At 38.1% G+C, this 19,695-nt stretch overlaps 1 protein-coding gene across 7 annotated transcripts in view; it reads left to right on the top strand.

The window, feature by feature from the left end:
• Positions 1 to 19,695, top strand: part of PTPRF (protein tyrosine phosphatase receptor type F) — a 549,550-nt gene that overhangs the window by 512,817 nt on the left and 17,038 nt on the right. For all 7 annotated transcript variants that reach the window (XM_081946120.1, XM_081946118.1, XM_081946119.1 and 4 more), the window contains 3 exons: positions 434 to 531; positions 13,419 to 13,542; positions 14,946 to 15,121. In XM_081946120.1, coding sequence (XP_081802246.1) covers positions 434 to 531; positions 13,419 to 13,542; positions 14,946 to 15,121 — 398 coding nt within the window. The remainder of the gene's footprint in view (positions 1 to 433; positions 532 to 13,418; positions 13,543 to 14,945; positions 15,122 to 19,695) is intronic.

The raw sequence follows: 19,695 nt of genomic DNA, 5'->3' as shown, positions 1-19,695 counted from the left end.
ATAAATAAGCTGTTGAGAGAAATTGTTCCTCAAGCAACTGTTCACAATTTCTGCCTCTGCACTGTACCGCATATTGCTGATACGAAATGGATACACAGTCCCATTCTTCAGGAGCTTTATTGCTGTTCCTGAAACCTTATTTTAGCCTAAGGACATGTAGGAACATCTCTTCAAGGCTTTTCACCTTTTCTAGGATGTTGTTATATTTGGAAACCACCTGGCTGATTGTTGTCTCATCTAAGCATGAACAGATACTTTCTGCCTTTTTACAGGCACCGCATGCCACATTAACTTCTTCATGTCCCGTTCTCTGTGCTACTGCTATTCATTGCCATCAGCTCCACTATGCACATATGAAAGAAGACCCCTCCCTTTAGCTAAAGAATTATTCTTCCTGATACCAGGTCCCCCTCTGTTTTGTTTCATCTGACAGGCATGCGTGACCATCCTCCCATTCCAGTAACCGACCTTGCTGACAATATTGACAGACTGAAAGCCAACGATGGACTGAAATTCTCCCAGGAATATGAGGTGAGAAGACTGGGGGCAGGGTTACCGAGAGGGGATAGTTCAATGTTTTTATTTTATTTTATTTATATCACTCTTTTTACAAATAACTCAAGGCAGCGACCATATCCAAGACTCCTCCACCCTCCTATTTTCCTCACAACAAGTCTGTGCGTTGGGTTGGGCTGAGAGAGAGTGACCCGCCCAAGATCACCCATCTGACTTTCATGGTTAGGGCAAGACTTGAATTTATGGTCTCTTGCTTTTAAGTTTGGTGCTTTAACCCTTCCAACTCTGCTATTGTATTGTATTGTATTGTATTGTATTGTATTGTATTGTATTGTATTGTATTGTATTGTATTGTAACCACTAGAACAGACCGGTTCTCCAGAAAAAACTGGCTATCCTTTATCCTTAAAAAGAGTAACAGTTGACTGTAGTTGACTGTGTAATAACATAATCATATCCATATTCACAGTTTATGAAATTCTACTGTTTGACTACCAAGTACTCCACTCTCAAGTCTTCTAACATCTACTTACTTACTCTTAGCTCACTCATGACTCCTGGTGGTTTACATAAAATAAAAGAATAAAAATGGCACAATGATACAAAACAAAAGCTGAATTGAAAATTACTATTTTTTATCTCCCATCGTAACTATTTTACTAAACCACAAAAGAGTTTTCAACATCCTGCCAAAGTGGGGTTCCAGGTAAAACTCTGGGGTCATTGTGTTCCAACGCATGAGAGCCTCCACAGAGAAGAGCTGTCTTCAAGTTTTTGTCCTTCTGAATTGTTGTCGGAATACATTCCCACAGGCATGCAGTGACTAGGCAGATTTCACTTGGAGGAGGCCATCAGTAATCTATCCTGGAGCAAAGATATGTAAAGTCTTAAAGGTGAAGAACAGCTAATTGAATTGGAGCTGGGAATCTATTAGCAATCAGTGCTGTAATTAAAGAACAGGTACGTACAGTATTAAAAAACAGGAATTGCTTTGAAGTCCTGAACCTCTTTGTTGGAAATCAGGGGAACTGTAAAACAAAGTGAAAGAATTTATTAAGGATGAATCTGAAAAGAAACTGCCAAAGATCAAGAAAGAGAAGACAGCGAAATGGAAGTTGCAAGAAACAGCGGAAATTGTCATGAAGAAAAGAGAAGCCAAAGCCAAAAAAGACAAAGCTCTCAGGAAGGAATTTCAGAGACCCTTTAGAAGAGATAAGATGCAGTATTACAACAACACCTGTAAAGACATAAAAGATGGAAAAACAAGGAACATCTTCCAAACAAAAAATCAGAAGGAAGTTGCAACCTTGAATTGGTACGCTAAAGGACACTAACAGACAGATAATACTTGAATAAAAGGTGACTGAACAAAGATGGAAGGAACATACTAAAATTCTGTTCACTGTAGATGTTAACATCCAAGTTATACTAGAAGATGTTCTGTACTTGCAAGGAGGTCAGCTTCTGAAAAATTAAGCTAGATCAGCATTTCAGTTGTTACCACATTGGAAATCTACAGGAATTGATGGAATATCTACAGGATTATGGCAAGTAACAAAAGATTCAGGAAAAGTCCTAATTATGTTTTACCAGCAAACCTTAAGAACCAAATTGTAGCCCACAGAAATCAATCTGCCAACTATTTGTGCAATATCCTTAATTCCACAAGTTAGCAAAATAAAGCTTAGGCTCATCCAGTGCAGATTAGAGCCCAATATGAAAAAGTAGATGCCATATATCCAAGCTGGCTTTTTGAAAGACCAGAAGAATATTTAAAAATGGCAATTCTAGAGCATCTCAGTTTTCTATAAACCGGTTAGGAAACCACAGTATGGAGAGAAATCCTGTACATAGAAAACTTTGGTATGGAAGGAACAGGGCAAAATATTCTAGCTTTAGGTTGGCAGTGGAGTGAGCAAAGCAATATGCTCATTCAGCTTCTTTGCAAAATGTATATTGAAGGTAGCTTAGAAGAAGTTGCATGTAGTTTTAAAACTAGAGAAAGAAAAACCAATAGCATGTATTGTGCTGATGACACTACCCTGATGGCTGAACACTGAAATAATCTGCAAGCTCTAGTAATGAAATTCAAGGAGCACAGTGAAAACATGTAACTTAAGTATACAGACCAGATTGATGACCACAGGTATAGCAACCAGCCTTACAATTGACAATGATATTGACCTAGCAGATGGTTTTTTTCCTTTTAGGATTGACTACTGAATTAACAGCAAAGGAATCATCAGTCAAGAAATACACTACACATTAGCAAGTGGTTGAATAGCAATGAAGGCCTTGGAAAAGTATTCCAGTGCTGAAATGTGTCTATACCAGGGGTGTCCAAACTTGGGAACTTTAAGACTTGTGGACTTCAACTCCCAGAATTCCCCAGCCAGCATGGGAATTCTGGGAGTTGAAGTCCACAAGTCTTAAAGTTCCCAAGTTTGGACACCCCTGGTCTATACCTACAAGGATCAGAATGATACAGACATTGTTTTTCCTGGTACATTCAGTAGAAGCAGAAGATTTATTCTGAAAAAGCAGAACAGAAAGAGTGTGAACTTTGGTGTTAGAGAAGATTCCTGTGGAATCTCAGATTGTAAACTATCTTTAGGGAATGGGTAATCTCATCCAGAATACAGCTGGGACAAGAAAAATTCTGGAGAAGCAGCAATTTTATCTTGCTACGATCTAGTTTGAGCTTTTGCCCAGCCGGAACATCACAGCGTTTAGATATGAAAAGATTTCCACAATGTCTCTGATTCAGCCTAGAGTGGCAGTGTAAAGCTGATAATCATCAGAGTGTTGCTATACAGAATACAAAGGGTGACCTTGACAGAGATAAGTAAGATCCTTTACCTAAGCAATGAGGCAAAAAACATGGATTAAATTCAAGACTCTGTTACTATAAACAATCTTAATAAAGGTGGTTTAGACTTCCGGTGGATTTGCTTTCTGGTCTGGAACTAATATCAATCTTGCAAATCTAACTGTTTTGCCTCTTCCCCATCTTATATTCCTGTAAATAAAGGCATCTGAAACGTTTTTGATATCTTTTGTATATCTTAAGCCATATTTTTCACCTTGTTACTTTGGTATTGGATCTTGCCTGTATCTGTTAGTCCTCCTTTTTATTCTGTAATTGCTGATAACGCATACCAGTCTGACAGATGACCTTTTTCAGCAGCACTACATAAATGTTAAAGAGATGAAGGGAGAGAATCAAAGCTTGTGGTACCCAACAATTTGAATGATGTCACCACTTCTGATTTAAACCAGCCACTGAGATAGGGGCAGAACAACTGGAAATCAGTGCTTCCAACTTCAGTTCCCATTGTCCGGAAAGACACCCTGGTTTATGGCATTAAAAATTATAACAGGATCAAGACAGGTACATATTGTCCTCCAGAACGTGGCATAGATCATCCAACTGAGTGACCAATGTTATTTCCATCCCATATAACCCTAAACCTCTAGGGTTGACTGCAATTGAGTTGTTATTGTTAATTGCGAAGTTGTGTCCAACCTATCACAATCCCATGGACAACACTGTCCATAGGGTTTTCATGGCAAAGATACTGGAGTGGGTTGCCATTTCCTTCTCCAGTGGATCACGTTTTATCAGAGCTCTCTACTATGACCTGTCCGTCTTGGATGGCCCTGCATGGCATAGCTCATAGCTTTATCGAGTTCTACTACGCCACGACAAGGCAGTAATCCATGCAGTTGAGTTGCTTCATATTTAATAAGCTTTCTCCAAGAGGAGAAGTTAAACACAAGATAAGAGTTTCCAAATAAGGATGGTTCAACAGATGGCTTTTTTGAAACAGGGCACATCACTGCCTCTTTCAAGGTGAGCAGCATTATTGCTTCTCTCAAAGTAGCATTTAACCATCCAGTCACTTCCTTGCTGCCTGAAGGAGTCAAATGGGACAAGGGTCCAAATTACACATAACAGTACAAAGAACCTGATTCACTCTCTTATTTTCTGAAAACATAAATGAATCCCAGGTGACATTGCGAAGTATTACTCTAATCGGAGAAATCCTGGAAAGACATGCTTCAGTTCCTCCTGTGAGAGAAAAAGCAATGAGAAAGACAAAATTGAGCTGCCTCCTTTCCTCTTTTCATTAGTTCATCTGACAGAGAAATCTTCCTGTCCCTGATTGGCTGCTTGGTTTTCATTTCCCTAGGCTTTGTCTCTGCCCACAACTTAGATTAACACATCAGATTTAGATCTCTCTTTAACTTTTTCATAGTTGAACCCTTTTGAATACAACTTTTCTCCCTTTGCTACAATTTATACCAGAGATTCCACGTGGTTTACAACAAATCACAACAATCATAAAGATCAAAACATCTGTCATGCTAAGAAATTCTATAAAATCCCATAACATAAAAACTATATACAGCAGCTTTCTGATGGTGTTCTCTGAAACCAATACACATACTAATCTGATCATTCTCACATTACATTTTCTGTATCTCCTGCAGTTCTGAATAACTATATTTTGAAGGTGAAACTTGGCAGTAGTCACAGCAGTGCTCTTATTGCTGTGATGGAGTCCAAAATAATGATACTAGGAGCCCAGGAATTGTCATGAGTCTTGTTTGCTAGCTGGTTTGTCTATAATTAAGCATTTACTGGGAAAATGATTAATTTGAAAAAAAAGAAATTCCATTGCAAGATAAATGTTTTCCTGTGCTTCTCATCTCCCCCTGCTATAGTATATCTCCCTTGATTCAGAAGACACTTTACATGCTGAATTCAAAAGGCAAAAGTTTAGGGACCAAAAGTTCTAGAGAAGCACTAGCTATTTATAAGTTAATGATCAAAAGCGGGAGCAAAATCTAGGAATTCTGGGAGAATTGTGATGCTTACATTGCTGATCCATCTTTATTAAGAAAAGGGGTGTCACTTCAAAGGGCTGAATGAAAAACAATCTGGGATTATCTTCTTACGTGCCTGCATACTAACCCATTATAATTGGACGCTAAGCCTATTTTACATGGGCAGAGTGATACTGTGACAGGAATATGTACGGGGAGTGGGGAGGAGTATGACTTGAAAAGATTATAAGTCAGGTTAGCAGCAAGCAGCATTTGGAGTTTTAGTTTCCTGAACTTTTACAAGAGACATTAATGATAGCGTAAAATAATACAATATCTCTCAAAATTAGCATTTCATATATTTCTGTTCTGCAGCTTTCTAGCTCCAGTCTTTCTAATTTGAGCTCAAGCAAATATTGGCTATATTTATTAGAACTGGAAATAAATGACCTTTTAAAATGTCCAGCAAATTTATGTCTAAAGAAAATGAATAGACTATTTCTCTGACATCTCCAACAATTTCTAAGGACAGGTCTCTTTATTAGCAGTAATAGTAGGATTCACTGCCCAAAAAGTCCATGGAGAATTATCTCATGATATCTTGCCACAAGAATTAAGCAAAATATGGAAAGCCAGGGAAACTGTAGACAGTAGAGAGATGATTATTCAGTGAAATATGTGACATTTGTCTGCATCCAGTGACCATCTTCTAATTAACCACATGAATGCAGAGAGAATTAAATGGAAACAGGTAGGAAAACAAATGCCGTTTCTCTGCCTTATACTTGTATTGTGGTTATTTATTTATTTATTTAGTTAGTAGAGTAATGTACTTTTATTATTTGCTTCAGGATTCTGTTTCCTATAGCAAAATGCAGTATAATCAGTCAGAATGTTCCCCCAGTGCAGATTGTGGGGTAAAAACATGAAATGTTGTTAGTTGCGAATTCGTGTTTGACCCATCATGACCCCATGGACAATGTTCCTCCAGGCCAGTGCTTCTCAATTATTTTCTGTCATGCCCCCCCTAGGAAGAAGAAAACATTTCGCGCCCCCCCCCGCGCGACTGTAAATAGTATCATTTGTCTATAAAATTGTTATAAGTACACCTCTGCATAACACTGTATCCTTATTAACGTATAAGAGAATAAAAAAAGAAAGAAATGTGGATCAATTTACAACAAAGAATAGCTTTATTAACTGTAGCAGAAAAGATTTAAAGGAGCACAGGATTTAAAGGAACACAATATTAAAAAAAACCTTTAACCTGCAAAACAAAAATATATAAAATAATTTGAGCTGAGCCCCCCTTTACGGAGCCTCGCGCCCCCCCTGGGGGGCCCGCCCCACTATTTGAGAAGCACTGCTCCAGGCCTTCCTTTCCTCTACCAGGGACAGGAAGGAGTCTATTTAAGCTGATGTCTACTCCAGCCACCTCATTCTCTGTCATCCCCTTCTTCTTTTGCCCTCAATCTTTCCCAGCATTAGGCCCTTCTCCGGTGAGACTTTCCTTCTCATTAGGTGGCCAAAGTATTTGAATTTCATCTTCAGGATCTGGCCGTCTAAAGAGCAATCACGGTTGATCTCCTCTAAGTCTTACCGGTTTGATCGCCTTGCAATCCAAGGGATTCGCAGGAGTCTTCTCCAGCACCATAGTTCAAAGGCCTCAATTCTTTGGCACTCAGCCTTTCTTATGGTCCAGCTTTCACAGCCATACACTGCAACTGGAAAAAAAACATAGCCTTGACTATTCACACTTTTGTTGGCAGGGTGATGTCTCTGCTTTTTAGTATGCTGTCTAGATTTGCCATATGAAATACTGATATAAAAATATTTGCATTAAGGAGACATGATAGCTCATTAGTTAAAGTTGTTGAGATTGTCAGCTCGAAAGGTGACAGCCCAGGTTCGAGACCCGGGCTCCATGTGATGAGATGAGTTCCTGTTACTCACCCTGGCTCCTGCCAACCTAGCAGTTTGAAAGCATGCAAATGCAAATAGATAAATAGGTTCTACTTTGACGGGAAAGGTTACCACATTCTGTATTTTCATGCTGGCCACAGAAAAGATGTCAGAAACATATCTCAGACAATGCAAGCTCCTTCCGCTAAGAATCAAAAGAGAAGCATTGTCTGGACAGGCAAAAACTTCAAACTTTTTAAATCTTACATGTATCCTACTTAATTTATAGAAACTCTGGGTAATTCAAATAAGTAAAAATATCTTAAACAATAAATAAAATTCCATAATTAAAAATTAATACACAAGTTAAATTTTTACAATTGTTAGTCCACAAACGTTCACCTGGAAAACATATATGTTATCCATATAAAGAAAGATTCTGTACATTTAAAGGAGACCCTTGAGTGCTATGGGAAGAAAGTGTAGAGAACTGAAGCAGAGGATTAAAATCTAAGATAAATCTTAGTGGCTTTCGGCACAAACTGTCATGATAGCCCAACAGAAATTTAAAAAAGAAAGCTTGAAGCAGCAAAAAAGATGTTTCAACAACTGAAAGCAGACTTTCAGGGTCAAACCAAAAAGAATAAGAAGAAGCACATCAATCAAGAATGTCAGCAAAAAGAATTTTTTAACAAAAGGATAATATTTTTTAAGATCAGAAAAATAACAAGAAAATGTATAAGTAAGCAGATTTTAAGAATAAATAATAGAAGAGCTCCAATAGAGGCAAGTAAGTCAAAGGCCAATGGAAATCTGTATTGAAACCCTTTAGAAATGTGATTGAAAGACTGAACAGAGTATATAGTAAAAAGTCACTTGCTAGAAAGTAAGATACCACAAGGAATAGGACAGCTATGCAATAGAAAGTACAGAATGCAGACATTGAACAGTGAGTTGCAGAAAAGGGGGGGAAAAGTACTATATTGGCCACTATAGGTCAGTAAATGTGGAACAATGTGACAAGACTGAAAGAAAAAAATAGAAAAGATCAGCGCTTTTGCTTACCACATACAATGAAAACGTTGATGTTGACCTTTAAAGCCCTAAACAACTTAAAATCTGACTGTCTAGGAACCACGAAGCTTGTCCCGGTAAGAACAGCAGAAGAAGCCTTTCCAGCCCGCCCTGATTATCATAAACACTTTTTTCTTGAATGAGAGAAAAGACAATCTGTGTTGATCTAAAGCTACCAAATGCAGCAATGGAATTACATTGCCCGTCCCTTAGTTATGTAGGAAATCTGTAAAGATGATCTTTGTGGCTAGGCTTTCAACTGTTTGATGATTTATTTATTTATTGCAATTATTCAATTTATTCTAATTGAAATTGTTTTAAACCATTTCTATTGTCTTGTAGTTTTCATTTTTGTTAGCCAAAAAGCACTTGTCAGAGCAGACATGTAGGGTATAAATTAACTAAATACATCTAAAAGCACACCTCTGTGTTCCACATGCTGTAGAAAATCTTAGGAAGTGAGAATGGTGGGCAGCTACGGCTGGTTTAGAGAAGGAAATGGATCCTGGGTGTAAGAAGAATACAATAGAGGCTGTAGCAGAAAGCACCTTTCCCAGGTTAATGCCTAGCAATTGGGTGTTTTTATAGTGCCCACAACAGTAGCCCTTTCATGAGAATACTGATATGATCTCAAAATTCCAAATAGCTGTGCTTCCTCCCTATGGAAATAGAGAAAGTGCCCTGGGCTTAGATTTGAATGTTTTCTTTATATGCCCTTACTCTGAGACACCAAATGATATTCATTAAATGCAGGTACAATCTGCTTATAAATATACACAGACACGAGTAATCTCTGTAGTATTATATATTCCTATGTAATGGAATGTGCATACATTGTCATAAGAATTTTTAAACCAAATCCCAGCAGTCCTTTGTCTATCAGAGAGCACTGCTTTCACGGGATGAATTCCTGAAAATCGCTGCTTCTGTTGCTAGTTCTAATTCCCTGTCACCATTGGAACAGGAGGGAAAAATAACTCTTCCCTTTTTCTATACCATTAGAGTGGGAGCTCTAATTGTAACTCCCAGTTATGCCACGAGATGGTTCATTCTTTCTGAGAGAACACTTTGAAGGCAATAGGAAGCCCTACCTGTTCCACTTCCCAACCACCTGCTGAGACAATATGTTTATAATTACCCCTTGAATGTTCATATAACACCATCAAATGCTCCTGTGAATCTGCCCTGTATTATTTTCTAACCCTTCCCTTGCAACCATCTGCCAACAGCATTAGGAGCCCTTCAGAGCTCAGGCAAGGTGAAAATACATGGTTTTGTGGTGACAGCTGTAGACAAGAAAGAGAAATGTGGTCTGTGCCTCACTACAGCTCTCTTACCTTCTGCCCAAGCAGCCTCCGACTTCCCCTTCCAGACTTTCCTTAGACCCCATTTGACAGCAGAACAAGGTCTCTGGCATTTTTTAGAGCTCCCTCTGATGCTGCTTGTCACTTTAAGAATTCAGCACATCGGAGAGCAGTTCTGTATTACCAGAGTACAAGTCTTGTTATTCCACCCCTCTTTTCTTTCTGCTTTGCATACAGACATGCTCTTCAGTCCACAGCAGACAGGCAGATCTCATTTGGGAAAGTTGATGGGAAAATACACCAGTAGCAACAAGTTTTATGACAAGGAGCATTTGGGGTTGTGAAATCCCCAGGTGTCTGGATTCATCCCTCCAGTATGTGTGCATTTATTCAATTATATACAAATTGCCAAAAACATGACTGCTTTAGTAGAAGCTGTTTCCTTGTGGTTGTAGGAATGATGTCCTGTGATTGACTCCTCATTTGAGTGGCTTCGTGGTTGGATATTGTTCGGTGGTTGAGCTGACAAAGAGCTGCTATCATTCAGAGACATGTTGGACTTGTTAAAATCATAGGGATGAGAGCTTAAGGAATTGTGTGTTCAAATTTCAAAAAAATTGAATATTCCACCAAACAAAAGGTAGTTTGGTGGGTGGGGAGTTACTTGGTGTGGCCCATCTGTAAAAGAAACATATAATGGTCTACAGGTGCATTCTAAGCACCCCTCCTTCTCTGGCTTATTTACTCATTTGTTTGTGTTAAGGGGAAAACAGGTGTACATTAATTCATCAGAGTTTAAATCATTTCACTACTAAATGAGTCACTCATTTGCAGGCGTATTTAATTAGCACCTCTTCGCAGCCAGGTGGATTCCTTCTCCTGCCTTTCTCACCTGTTTGCCTTCTTATGGGCTTGTTAATGACAGCATAGTCAAGGATTTTACACTTTCTCTACAGCAAGACAATTGTTGTAATGGCATTGCTGGGAATTGGGAATGGATGGTTGATTTGTGCCACCTTTCCCTTTCTGTTTCAACACATTGCAGCAATTTTAGTGTGACTTGGTACAGAGGTGAGTTTTGTACTTCTATCTTTCTGGGTTTGAAAAAGACCTGTGAAACGGCTCTGAAGGGTGTTTTCACTTCTTATATAGTTGAAAATAATGAGAATTTAGTTATACCAGGTATTTTGAATATAAGAATGTCTATGAGACAGTTACTTTTCTTAAGTGTCTGCAGACGTTTTTTGACGTCTAGGAAATGAGATGAAATGACAAAAGTTCTGAATTTGAGCATATGATATAGTATATCAAAACTACTAAAATGTAGTTTGAGATGTAAGTGTGTTTATTAGTTTATTTTAAACTGTCCATCATTCTTTATAATGTCAGATTTCAGATGGCCTCCAGTTTTTGTGCTTATTTAGAGATGTGAAATACCTGTCCAAGAGCAAAAGCTTTCCATCATAGATTTATTACAAATTGGGAACTTCCTTTTATGAGGAACCCAGATGAATTCCATTTTCCTGGGACAAAGCAAATGTACCTAAGCATAAGATGAACATCCCCAAGTAACTTTGGACTAAGAGGTTTGATGCTTTCTGTAGTGCTGTCAAGCACTGCCGTTTTGTTATAATGGAAAAGTGGCATGGGCAAAAAATATGTGCATTCAAGAAGTCTGTACTTTACATAATGTTGATTATCATAAAAAGGAATAGCATGATAAGTGTGCAACTAATAACTATGATTTTTCGTGGTCAGATTCACAATCTCACTATATTAGGGCTAGGAGAGATTTCTCCAATAAATCTATTTTTGCCACAGTTGATCTAACCATATCATGGCTGTTTATTTTCTCATCATGTTGGCTGAAGAAAATGCATTGTTACTCTACTCCCCACCCCTTGAGGATTAGAAGAGTTAGAAAGAGACAACAGGGAAATATTGGCTGAGTGTAGAAGGATGACCTGGTTGATCCTTCATAAAATTCTATGGATGAAATACAGCTTTTTCTATAAAAGTTTTATCTAGAACCATCCTTGGACCTGCCTCTATCAGTTAGGAGGTGTGCTTAATATGACTACAGTCAGCTATAACAATTAGTCTGTCACTTTGCACTGCCTGATTATTATGCTGATAATATTTTATTTTCCTCTTGCATTTTCCAAACCGTTTATTAGCCACATTATGATGTCCTATCCTTCCTGTTGAAGTTGTGAAAATCCTTTTTATATGTTCAATTGCTGTTCCTTGAAATGGAAATCCTTTACAATTGATGTGGAGATGTTCAGTTTTTCCAGAAAGGCATCTTTAATATCTTGAACTTGGCCATCATTCCTTCTGTTGATACCAATACGTGCGCTGTTTGTTAATGAAGCTTGGCTTTAGAGGGACTTATATGCCTTCATGTGTGTATGTTAAGGGAACATCAAGCCTTTAAAGAAGAAGAGATTTACCCCTATTTCTATCTTTAAAGTCTTCAGAATTGGTCAGAGGCTTAGGCTTTGTAAAATGGAAATGGGAGCAGAAATCTCACAGAAACCTCCCTTTCTTTCTTTAAGCAAGGGAACCCAAAGAATTGCACTGCCACAAAGTAGACACTCTGCCATCAAATTTGGCCGTGCAGTGTTGGAGGACTACAGATGGTGCTGGGGAATTGTACACAACCCACAGATCTCCCTAGTATACTGGAAATAACCTAAATGTAGGCTATGGTAGTTGATTTTGTTACTTGGGGTTCTACCTTAGCATTTCTGCTGTCATTTCTTTGCTGTTTCGTTTCCTGGTATATAATCTTCTGGCTTACTGGAAAAATGACTGATACTTCTCTTTTATAGTAGTTGAGGTAAGCAAATGAGGGATTTGGTTCTGGTATAAATGTTGAACAGCAAATATTGATCTAAGGACCTGGATTGCTGTTTCTTTGCTGGCAAGTATTGTGAGAAATGATTTGTGGGGAAAGAATAGCAGTTGGGAGAGATGATTTACCGACTCAATAGTACATTCCAAGATGTTTATTCCAGGATGAATATTGAATGTTTGCAAAGGCCAAGTTAGGTATAGCTATGGGAGAGCTTGAAGGGAGCAGTCCATTTTCCATGTATGCATAAATACAAACAATCCATTTTTGTGTCCACTGATCTGTATTCCTAAATTCAATCATCACATCCTCATTTCAATCCTCAGAGATTCTTGGTGTGTATATCTGTGTGTGTGTGTGTGTGTGTGTGTGTGTGTGTTTGGCTTGTGTGCATACACGCTTCTACTCTTAACTCTCTCTCTCTTTTTAATTAAAAAAAGATATTTGGAAAATTAGCCTTTAGGCATCAAAAAGTGCTAATTGTACTATATTTTCAGGTATATTGCATATGAAAATTTACTGATATGAGTCAGTATTCAGCAATTCATACCACATCTGTGTTTCAGGGTTCAGATGATAAGAGAATTCATGGGACAGAAACATTAAATGTGGTATTTAACTGGCAAAGGGCCTGTTTTTAAAATTATTGTTGGGTATTGTCTGTAGCATAAATGGAAGTGGTAACAAGATTGAATGCCCCACCCAGCAAGTAAATTTTCTAATCATCCATCAGATAACTCATATGAAACTGTTTACTCAGTATATTATTCTATACTGTTTCAACATTGAGAAAATGTGTAAGAGTTGGAAACGTAATAAATATGCTGCATGTATATGAGTGTGTGCGTGTGTGAGACAGAGGGGGAGGAGGGAAGGAGAGAGAGAGAGAGGAGAAAGGACACTTATTCTTCCATTTTTTATCACTTATCTTGTAGTCCATTGATCCTGGGCAGCAGTTCACCTGGGAGAACTCCAACTTGGAAGTGAATAAACCAAAGAATCGCTATGCAAATGTGATTGCCTATGATCATTCTCGGGTCATCTTGACCTCCATTGATGGTAAGATTATTAACAGCTACTTTCACTAATAAACTGCAGCATCAGACATGAGGTTTTGAAGTTTCTGCAGTGTAGTGTGGAATCAATTATAATCTGCCCAACTTTGACTACAAAATATAAGGCTGCAACACTGTCAAGAATCTAGGTTGATCAACTGATGCGGCTGAATGAATGGACATAACTCATACTTTTTGAAGATTACTAATCACATTTCTCAACATCATACCTGAAAAACTTACATGAGGCTGAAACAAAGTGCATATATACTGTAGAAAGAGTGCTTTTCTCATATATTCTCTAACACTTGTGTTGTTTTATAGCACAGTGTGTTAATGTATAGGTCTTTGTTCCAAATATTTTTCACTACTGAATTTATCAGTGTATATATGTGGTTTCAATGGACAATCTAAAAAGTTCATTTTTCAGAGTGTGCATTGCTTTCTTAACCACATCTAGTATATGAGAGAATAAGTTGACAGCAATTCCTATTGCCCTAACTAGAAGTTTTAGATCCAGATGTCTGACTAACATTATAGGTTTTATTTATACTTTTGTTTTTGCATGATGATTTCCCAAATACCGTAACTTCCTGTTGTCATATTTACACTATCATGAATTTATGTAAGGACAGGTATTAAAGTCTTCCAATGTACATTCTTCTACCAAATTTATTTCTTAAATTTATACCACTCAAGTCCCAAATCATTCGATTCATTCAATCTGTTGTAATATTGTATTTGGACAAAACAATAACTGGGTTGGGGAAAGGAAAGAGATGTGACTCATTAGAAGTAGACAGTAACCTAGTAAGTGTCCTTACAATTTTATATTTAAAGCCATTAATTCCAAAACGAATGTCAAGTTGCAAAGTTATGATCTTCATGGAATATGTATTCTAAAGTCAATTCTGCCTTTATTTGAAAGAGATATTTATTCATTTCTTCCGGATGGATTTCTAAAAATATTGTTGTTTAAGAGTCTTAGGTTGTACAGTTGTCCTAACATTTAATAACTAACATTTGATTTTATGTTGTTGCATTAACAAGTCACAAAAATAATGGCATAAATCTTTCTTTGGCCATGATTGCCCCTAGAATGATTGAGGATTTGTGTCCATGCTATTTCCTTCTTGTATAATGTTTAAGTGTCCATTAAAATGTATTCCTCATCAATTTGCATTCTATCAACAGATTCTTACTTACTTATTTACTGCATTTATAAATAGCTGCACTCCTATAGGAGTCCTGTAAGATAATATATGTTAAAATCAATCAAACACCACAAAAAAGATTAAAATCAAATGTTAGCACCAGCGTCCTTACAATCTCTATCCTCTCTCTGAATGGCTCAGGATTCTGGCTGTCCCTTTTCTTACACATTCCTGCCCTTTTCCTTTCATGCAGGAGTCCCTGGAAGTGACTACATCAACGCCAATTACATTGATGGCTACCGCAAACAGAACGCTTACATTGCTACACAGGGGCCATTGCCTGAGACACTCAGTGACTTCTGGAGAATGGTATGGGAGCAACGTACAGCAACAATCGTCATGATGACACGACTGGAGGAAAAGTCTCGGGTATGGACAAACGTAGTCTCTCCCACTGACCATAAGAGCTTCAGGGAGTTGTAGTCCAAGTTGATACTGGGAATGCAGTGCTTCCAAGAATATTAGCAGCTTTATATATTAGGACTCCAATGGCAAATCTTTGGGGAAAACCACAATTTTACAACATTGCAGGAAAAAGGGGGGAATAATTTATGGTACCAATATGTCCATCATAGAATTTCCTTTTCCATCTAGTTCTTAAGTGGATTATTTATAAATCGTTTTATGAGATTAAATTGTCACCTATGCTCTGTCTCATTCGTAATCTGAAGGGCCCGGGTAAGATTCTTATTTATGAAATATCATATAAGTGATAAAATTACAATATGACTAATTGGAGGAATTGATGGCTCGAGTTCATCTCACTCCTTGTGCAATTCAAAAGCATTCAAAGGCGAGTACAGTAGCAAATCACACACTTTTGGCATAACTGACCCCATACACCGAGAAGCATATCATCAGAATAGGGTTGTGTATATCAGTTATATACAATCTATAGATTGAAATTTGTGGTAGAGAGAAGCAATCTCCATGTATAAACCATTCTGCTGATGTCTTCTGCGGTGTCTGGCACCCAAAAATTATAGCCATATTAAATTCTGACTCCCGTGCACAGTTTGAATGTGTAAAAAGGATTTATTTGCCTTAAGGCCTCTGAATGGAAGACCCCTGTGTTTCAGAATATTCTTGCAAAACATGGAGCTCAATTGGAGATCCTGGGCAGAGAGTTCTTCAGAAGATAGCATCTCTTGTAATGAGCACAGAATACATTACGTTTCCATGCCAACCACAGGATTGTGGTGCACTCATTTCTTTAGTCAAATACATTTGAGTAAGGCAATAGAGATAAGGAATATTCAGGGAACAGCTAAATAAAGGCGGGGGATATATGTGGAGGGAGAGCAATGCATGCAACCATATATCCTAACCTTTACTGAATTAATACTGAAAGGAGAATGCCACTTTGTGTCACAAAAATACTACAGAACTGCAAAGAGTACATTGGAAAGAGCCTTTATTTCAATCTCGGGTTGAAAAAGTGTTTATCCTGATGAATAGTAAACACTACTCAAAAGAATATACTTTGGGGTGTCATGATTAGTGCCCATTTATTGTTCAGTTCTTTCATGTGTTATATACCCTAATTTTAAAAAGAATTTGTGCATGTTGCATCACAACATTCTAATGTGGGTATTCTAATAAATTAGCTATTCATTTTTGAAAAAAATGTTTTAAATTTACTTAAGTATATAAATCCATAATTTTCATCTTTAATAGGTAACTTCAAGTTTTGTATGACTTTTTTTCCTAATTGTTCCTTCTCTTTTACTCACAACCTTATAAATCTCTCCCACATTAGTAATCTTTTGTTCCAAGATAAATACCCCCTATTTTTTAAGCTTTATTCAACTAAAGATAGTCCATAGATGCTGTTGTTTTTCTTCTCATCTTTTATGCATGTCCTGCAGTGGGTACCCTTTGCTTTTTTAAGGTGGGGCAAGCAGATTGATATGCGGTCATCCAGAACACTACCATGTGTATGGTGAAGATGAAAGGGGTGGGAAGAGAGAAGGCATTGTAATAAGCTATTCTAGCAAAACAGTGGCAAGAAATAGATTGTCACATCAAGAAATCTATTTCTTTATAGATTACAAACATAAAAAATAAGACCCCGTTTCTTGATGTGACATCTAGTTCTGCTTTAATCATTTCAAAACGCTTATAGCTTTGTGCCTTAAACAGTTTGAAGTACGAAGTAAATGCCCCACAAGCTCCAGTAATTTAAGCACTTCAGTTGTTGCTGCTGATAATTGCATTTAAGCAGTAGCCATATTATTTCCTTGCACTTTATTAATTAGGCTTTATTAGTCTAGGGCTTTGTGTTTAGAATAATGTTTGCAGATGAGTTAAAAGAGAAATAGTCGCCTCCCCACTTTTGGTGTGTGTCAGAATATGTAAATATCCAAAGTCCAGCTAGTTTTGTTTGGGGGCTGCCCAGCTATTAGAAGATGCCCCACAGAGGGTGTTTCTCCAAGATAACACGTTTTGTAAGGCCCTTTGGGCACCTGTCTCTGCTTCCTGCCTTGCTGCTGTTGAAATGCATATTATCTTCTGGTAGCACATTTCCCATCCTTCGCTCTCCTAATTACTTCCTAGGAGATGGAGGATGCCGTAGCACCCTTGAAGTGACGTACTCCACCAAGTTAGCCTGCCCACCCACTCAGCCAAGTATAGTGGGGGGAGAGTGCTTACCCATTTGTTCCTCTGCACTTAACAGAGTTCACACTAGTACTCATTAGAGCCCTGCTTTCCTTTGCTAGCAGTTACAGATATAATACTGTTCCTATAGAACAGAAACTCCCACCTAGGGGACCCTGTCTCTGAGGAATCATAATAGCCTTAGAATGGAATCGGTCAAAGAGGCATTGAAGAGCTAGAAGTAAAGCATGAACTAAAAGCCTCATCCCTGCCCCTGGGAGTTTTCTAATGAGAGGAGGCGCATTTAAACACCCTTTGAGCATCTTTTCAGTGCTCATTCAAGCTTGACCCTTTTCTTATCTCCAAACATGAGGGCTTCTTCCCAGTCCAGGAGTTTTGAAAGCTGCTTCGGACAAATGCTAACAGGTGCAGCCATTTTCTCAGTCCTAGTAATGCTTTGTCCTTGAATTGTTGCCTTAAACATTTGACATCTGGGATTTCTGGAGTTCAGTGCTTCAAATACTTTCCAAACCTTGTAAAATAACAACAGCCTTGGAAAAGGATCTGTGAGCTGCTTGGTATTCATGACTTGAAAATCCTAGCACGATGGTAGGTGCATCGTTTTTAGTTATCATGTATACTACATAAGAGCTGCAAAGAGCAGATCACTTTCTACATCCAATGCCTTTGCAGTTGGCAACCAAATCAGCAGTACATGCGATCTCTAAGGCTCTCTTAAATGCAAAATTAATCCAGGCTATCTTTCATTCCTGCCTCTCTTCCAGTTTCTATACCATTTAATAAATACACAAGTCCAAATAAATTAGAGATTTCCCCCTGATTTGCAGACTGCAAGCTTTAGATTGAGTCTAGGTAGAGTTGTGTATCAAACTAGCTCTTCTCCCATTGTTAAAACTCTGTATGGAAGCCTCCTTATTCTCCCAGCAACTGGGAGACCACTGGGCTGCCAGCAATAAATGAATTTCCAGGTTGTGAGCGTTCCTGACATTAATGAGAAGTGAGCAGTGCCAGAAGAAAGGCTCCCTTATCTGGTTTAGTGCCATCCTGCATCAGCTTCAGCATAAAATTTGCAGAGCTTGGAAATGGGGCATAAACATTATGGGTAAATTTGGCAGAAAATGTGAGTGACTCTTATCTGGTCATGAATAAATAATTTTCAATTACCAGCTAGGGCTCTCTATTAAACCCTGGGATAGATTACTTCAAAGTTTGTTTTATGCTTGTATATACAGAGTAATACAATTTCCCTGGAGAAAGAGTGGAAAAGAAGGCCGTTGCTCAAATTATTGCTAGCCCAACTTTTGCCTTCCTGTGTTATATCGTTACATATGTAAAAAGCTCTTCACCATCCAGGTTGAACCCAGAATTCCAGATAACCACAGAAAACAAGATGCACTCCAGTAGTGTTCTCGATTCTAGGACACCCTTTCATTTTTCATCCAGGAATGATTACAAGGCTCACCCATTAAAAATGTTGACAATTAAAAAGCAGAACATCATTGATTTCCAATTAGTCTGTTGTTACCTTTCTCCACACGTTCTATATAATTACATTTATTGTTTCTTGGGCAGAGTATTTTATCCTGTTTTAATCAAATATTGATTCATTATGTAAATGTACAAGACAAAGAGAGATGTAGAAGAATAAAGAACCCAGAGGGCAAGATACGTTTGGGAAAATTTTTAGCATGCATGAATGTTTTGAAATATGGCGGCTGAATACGGAGAAATATAGTCCATGTTTCGCAACTTCTACCTGACCTGGAATGGGTTGTGCATACAAAATCCTACTACTGCTAGTTCTTCTCATTAGAAAAGACAGGGATTTAGAAGGGCAAATCCATAATTGTGTTATGAGCAAAAAACATGCTGCTAGTTCCAGCTTAGTCTTTGGCCTTGAGTATCAGTAATTGCAGCCGTGGAGGTAAGAATGAAAAACAGAATAAAATGGGCACTACAGCCTGATTAATTTCATATTTTTGGCCCTTCCCAACTAAGGAGACTAATGACCTCAGGCAAGAGTAGCCTTTTCAGCTATCCCTTGAAGGAACTTCTCCCTGTGTGCCAGTGACGTGCGGTGAGGTTTATGGCTGGTGAGGCACTGACCCAGTGGTGGGTTTCAAATTTTTTTAGACTTGTGGACTTCAACTCCCAGAATTCCACAGCCAGGCATGCTCAGTTCCAATTTAAAGCGACAGCATTTGTTTTTCTCCTTTGCGAAAGAAGATTCCTTCTTTTTTTTTTCTTCTCCCTTCCCCTCCTTCCTCCCTCTCTCCCTCCCTCCCCCCTCTCTCAAACACACACACACACACACACACACACAG

This window comes from Natrix helvetica, assembly GCF_964273705.1.
Source record: "Natrix helvetica genome assembly, chromosome: 3".
NCBI classification, from domain to species: domain Eukaryota; kingdom Metazoa; phylum Chordata; class Lepidosauria; order Squamata; family Natricidae; genus Natrix; species Natrix helvetica.
This window is presented reverse-complemented; position numbering and strand designations above follow the sequence as displayed.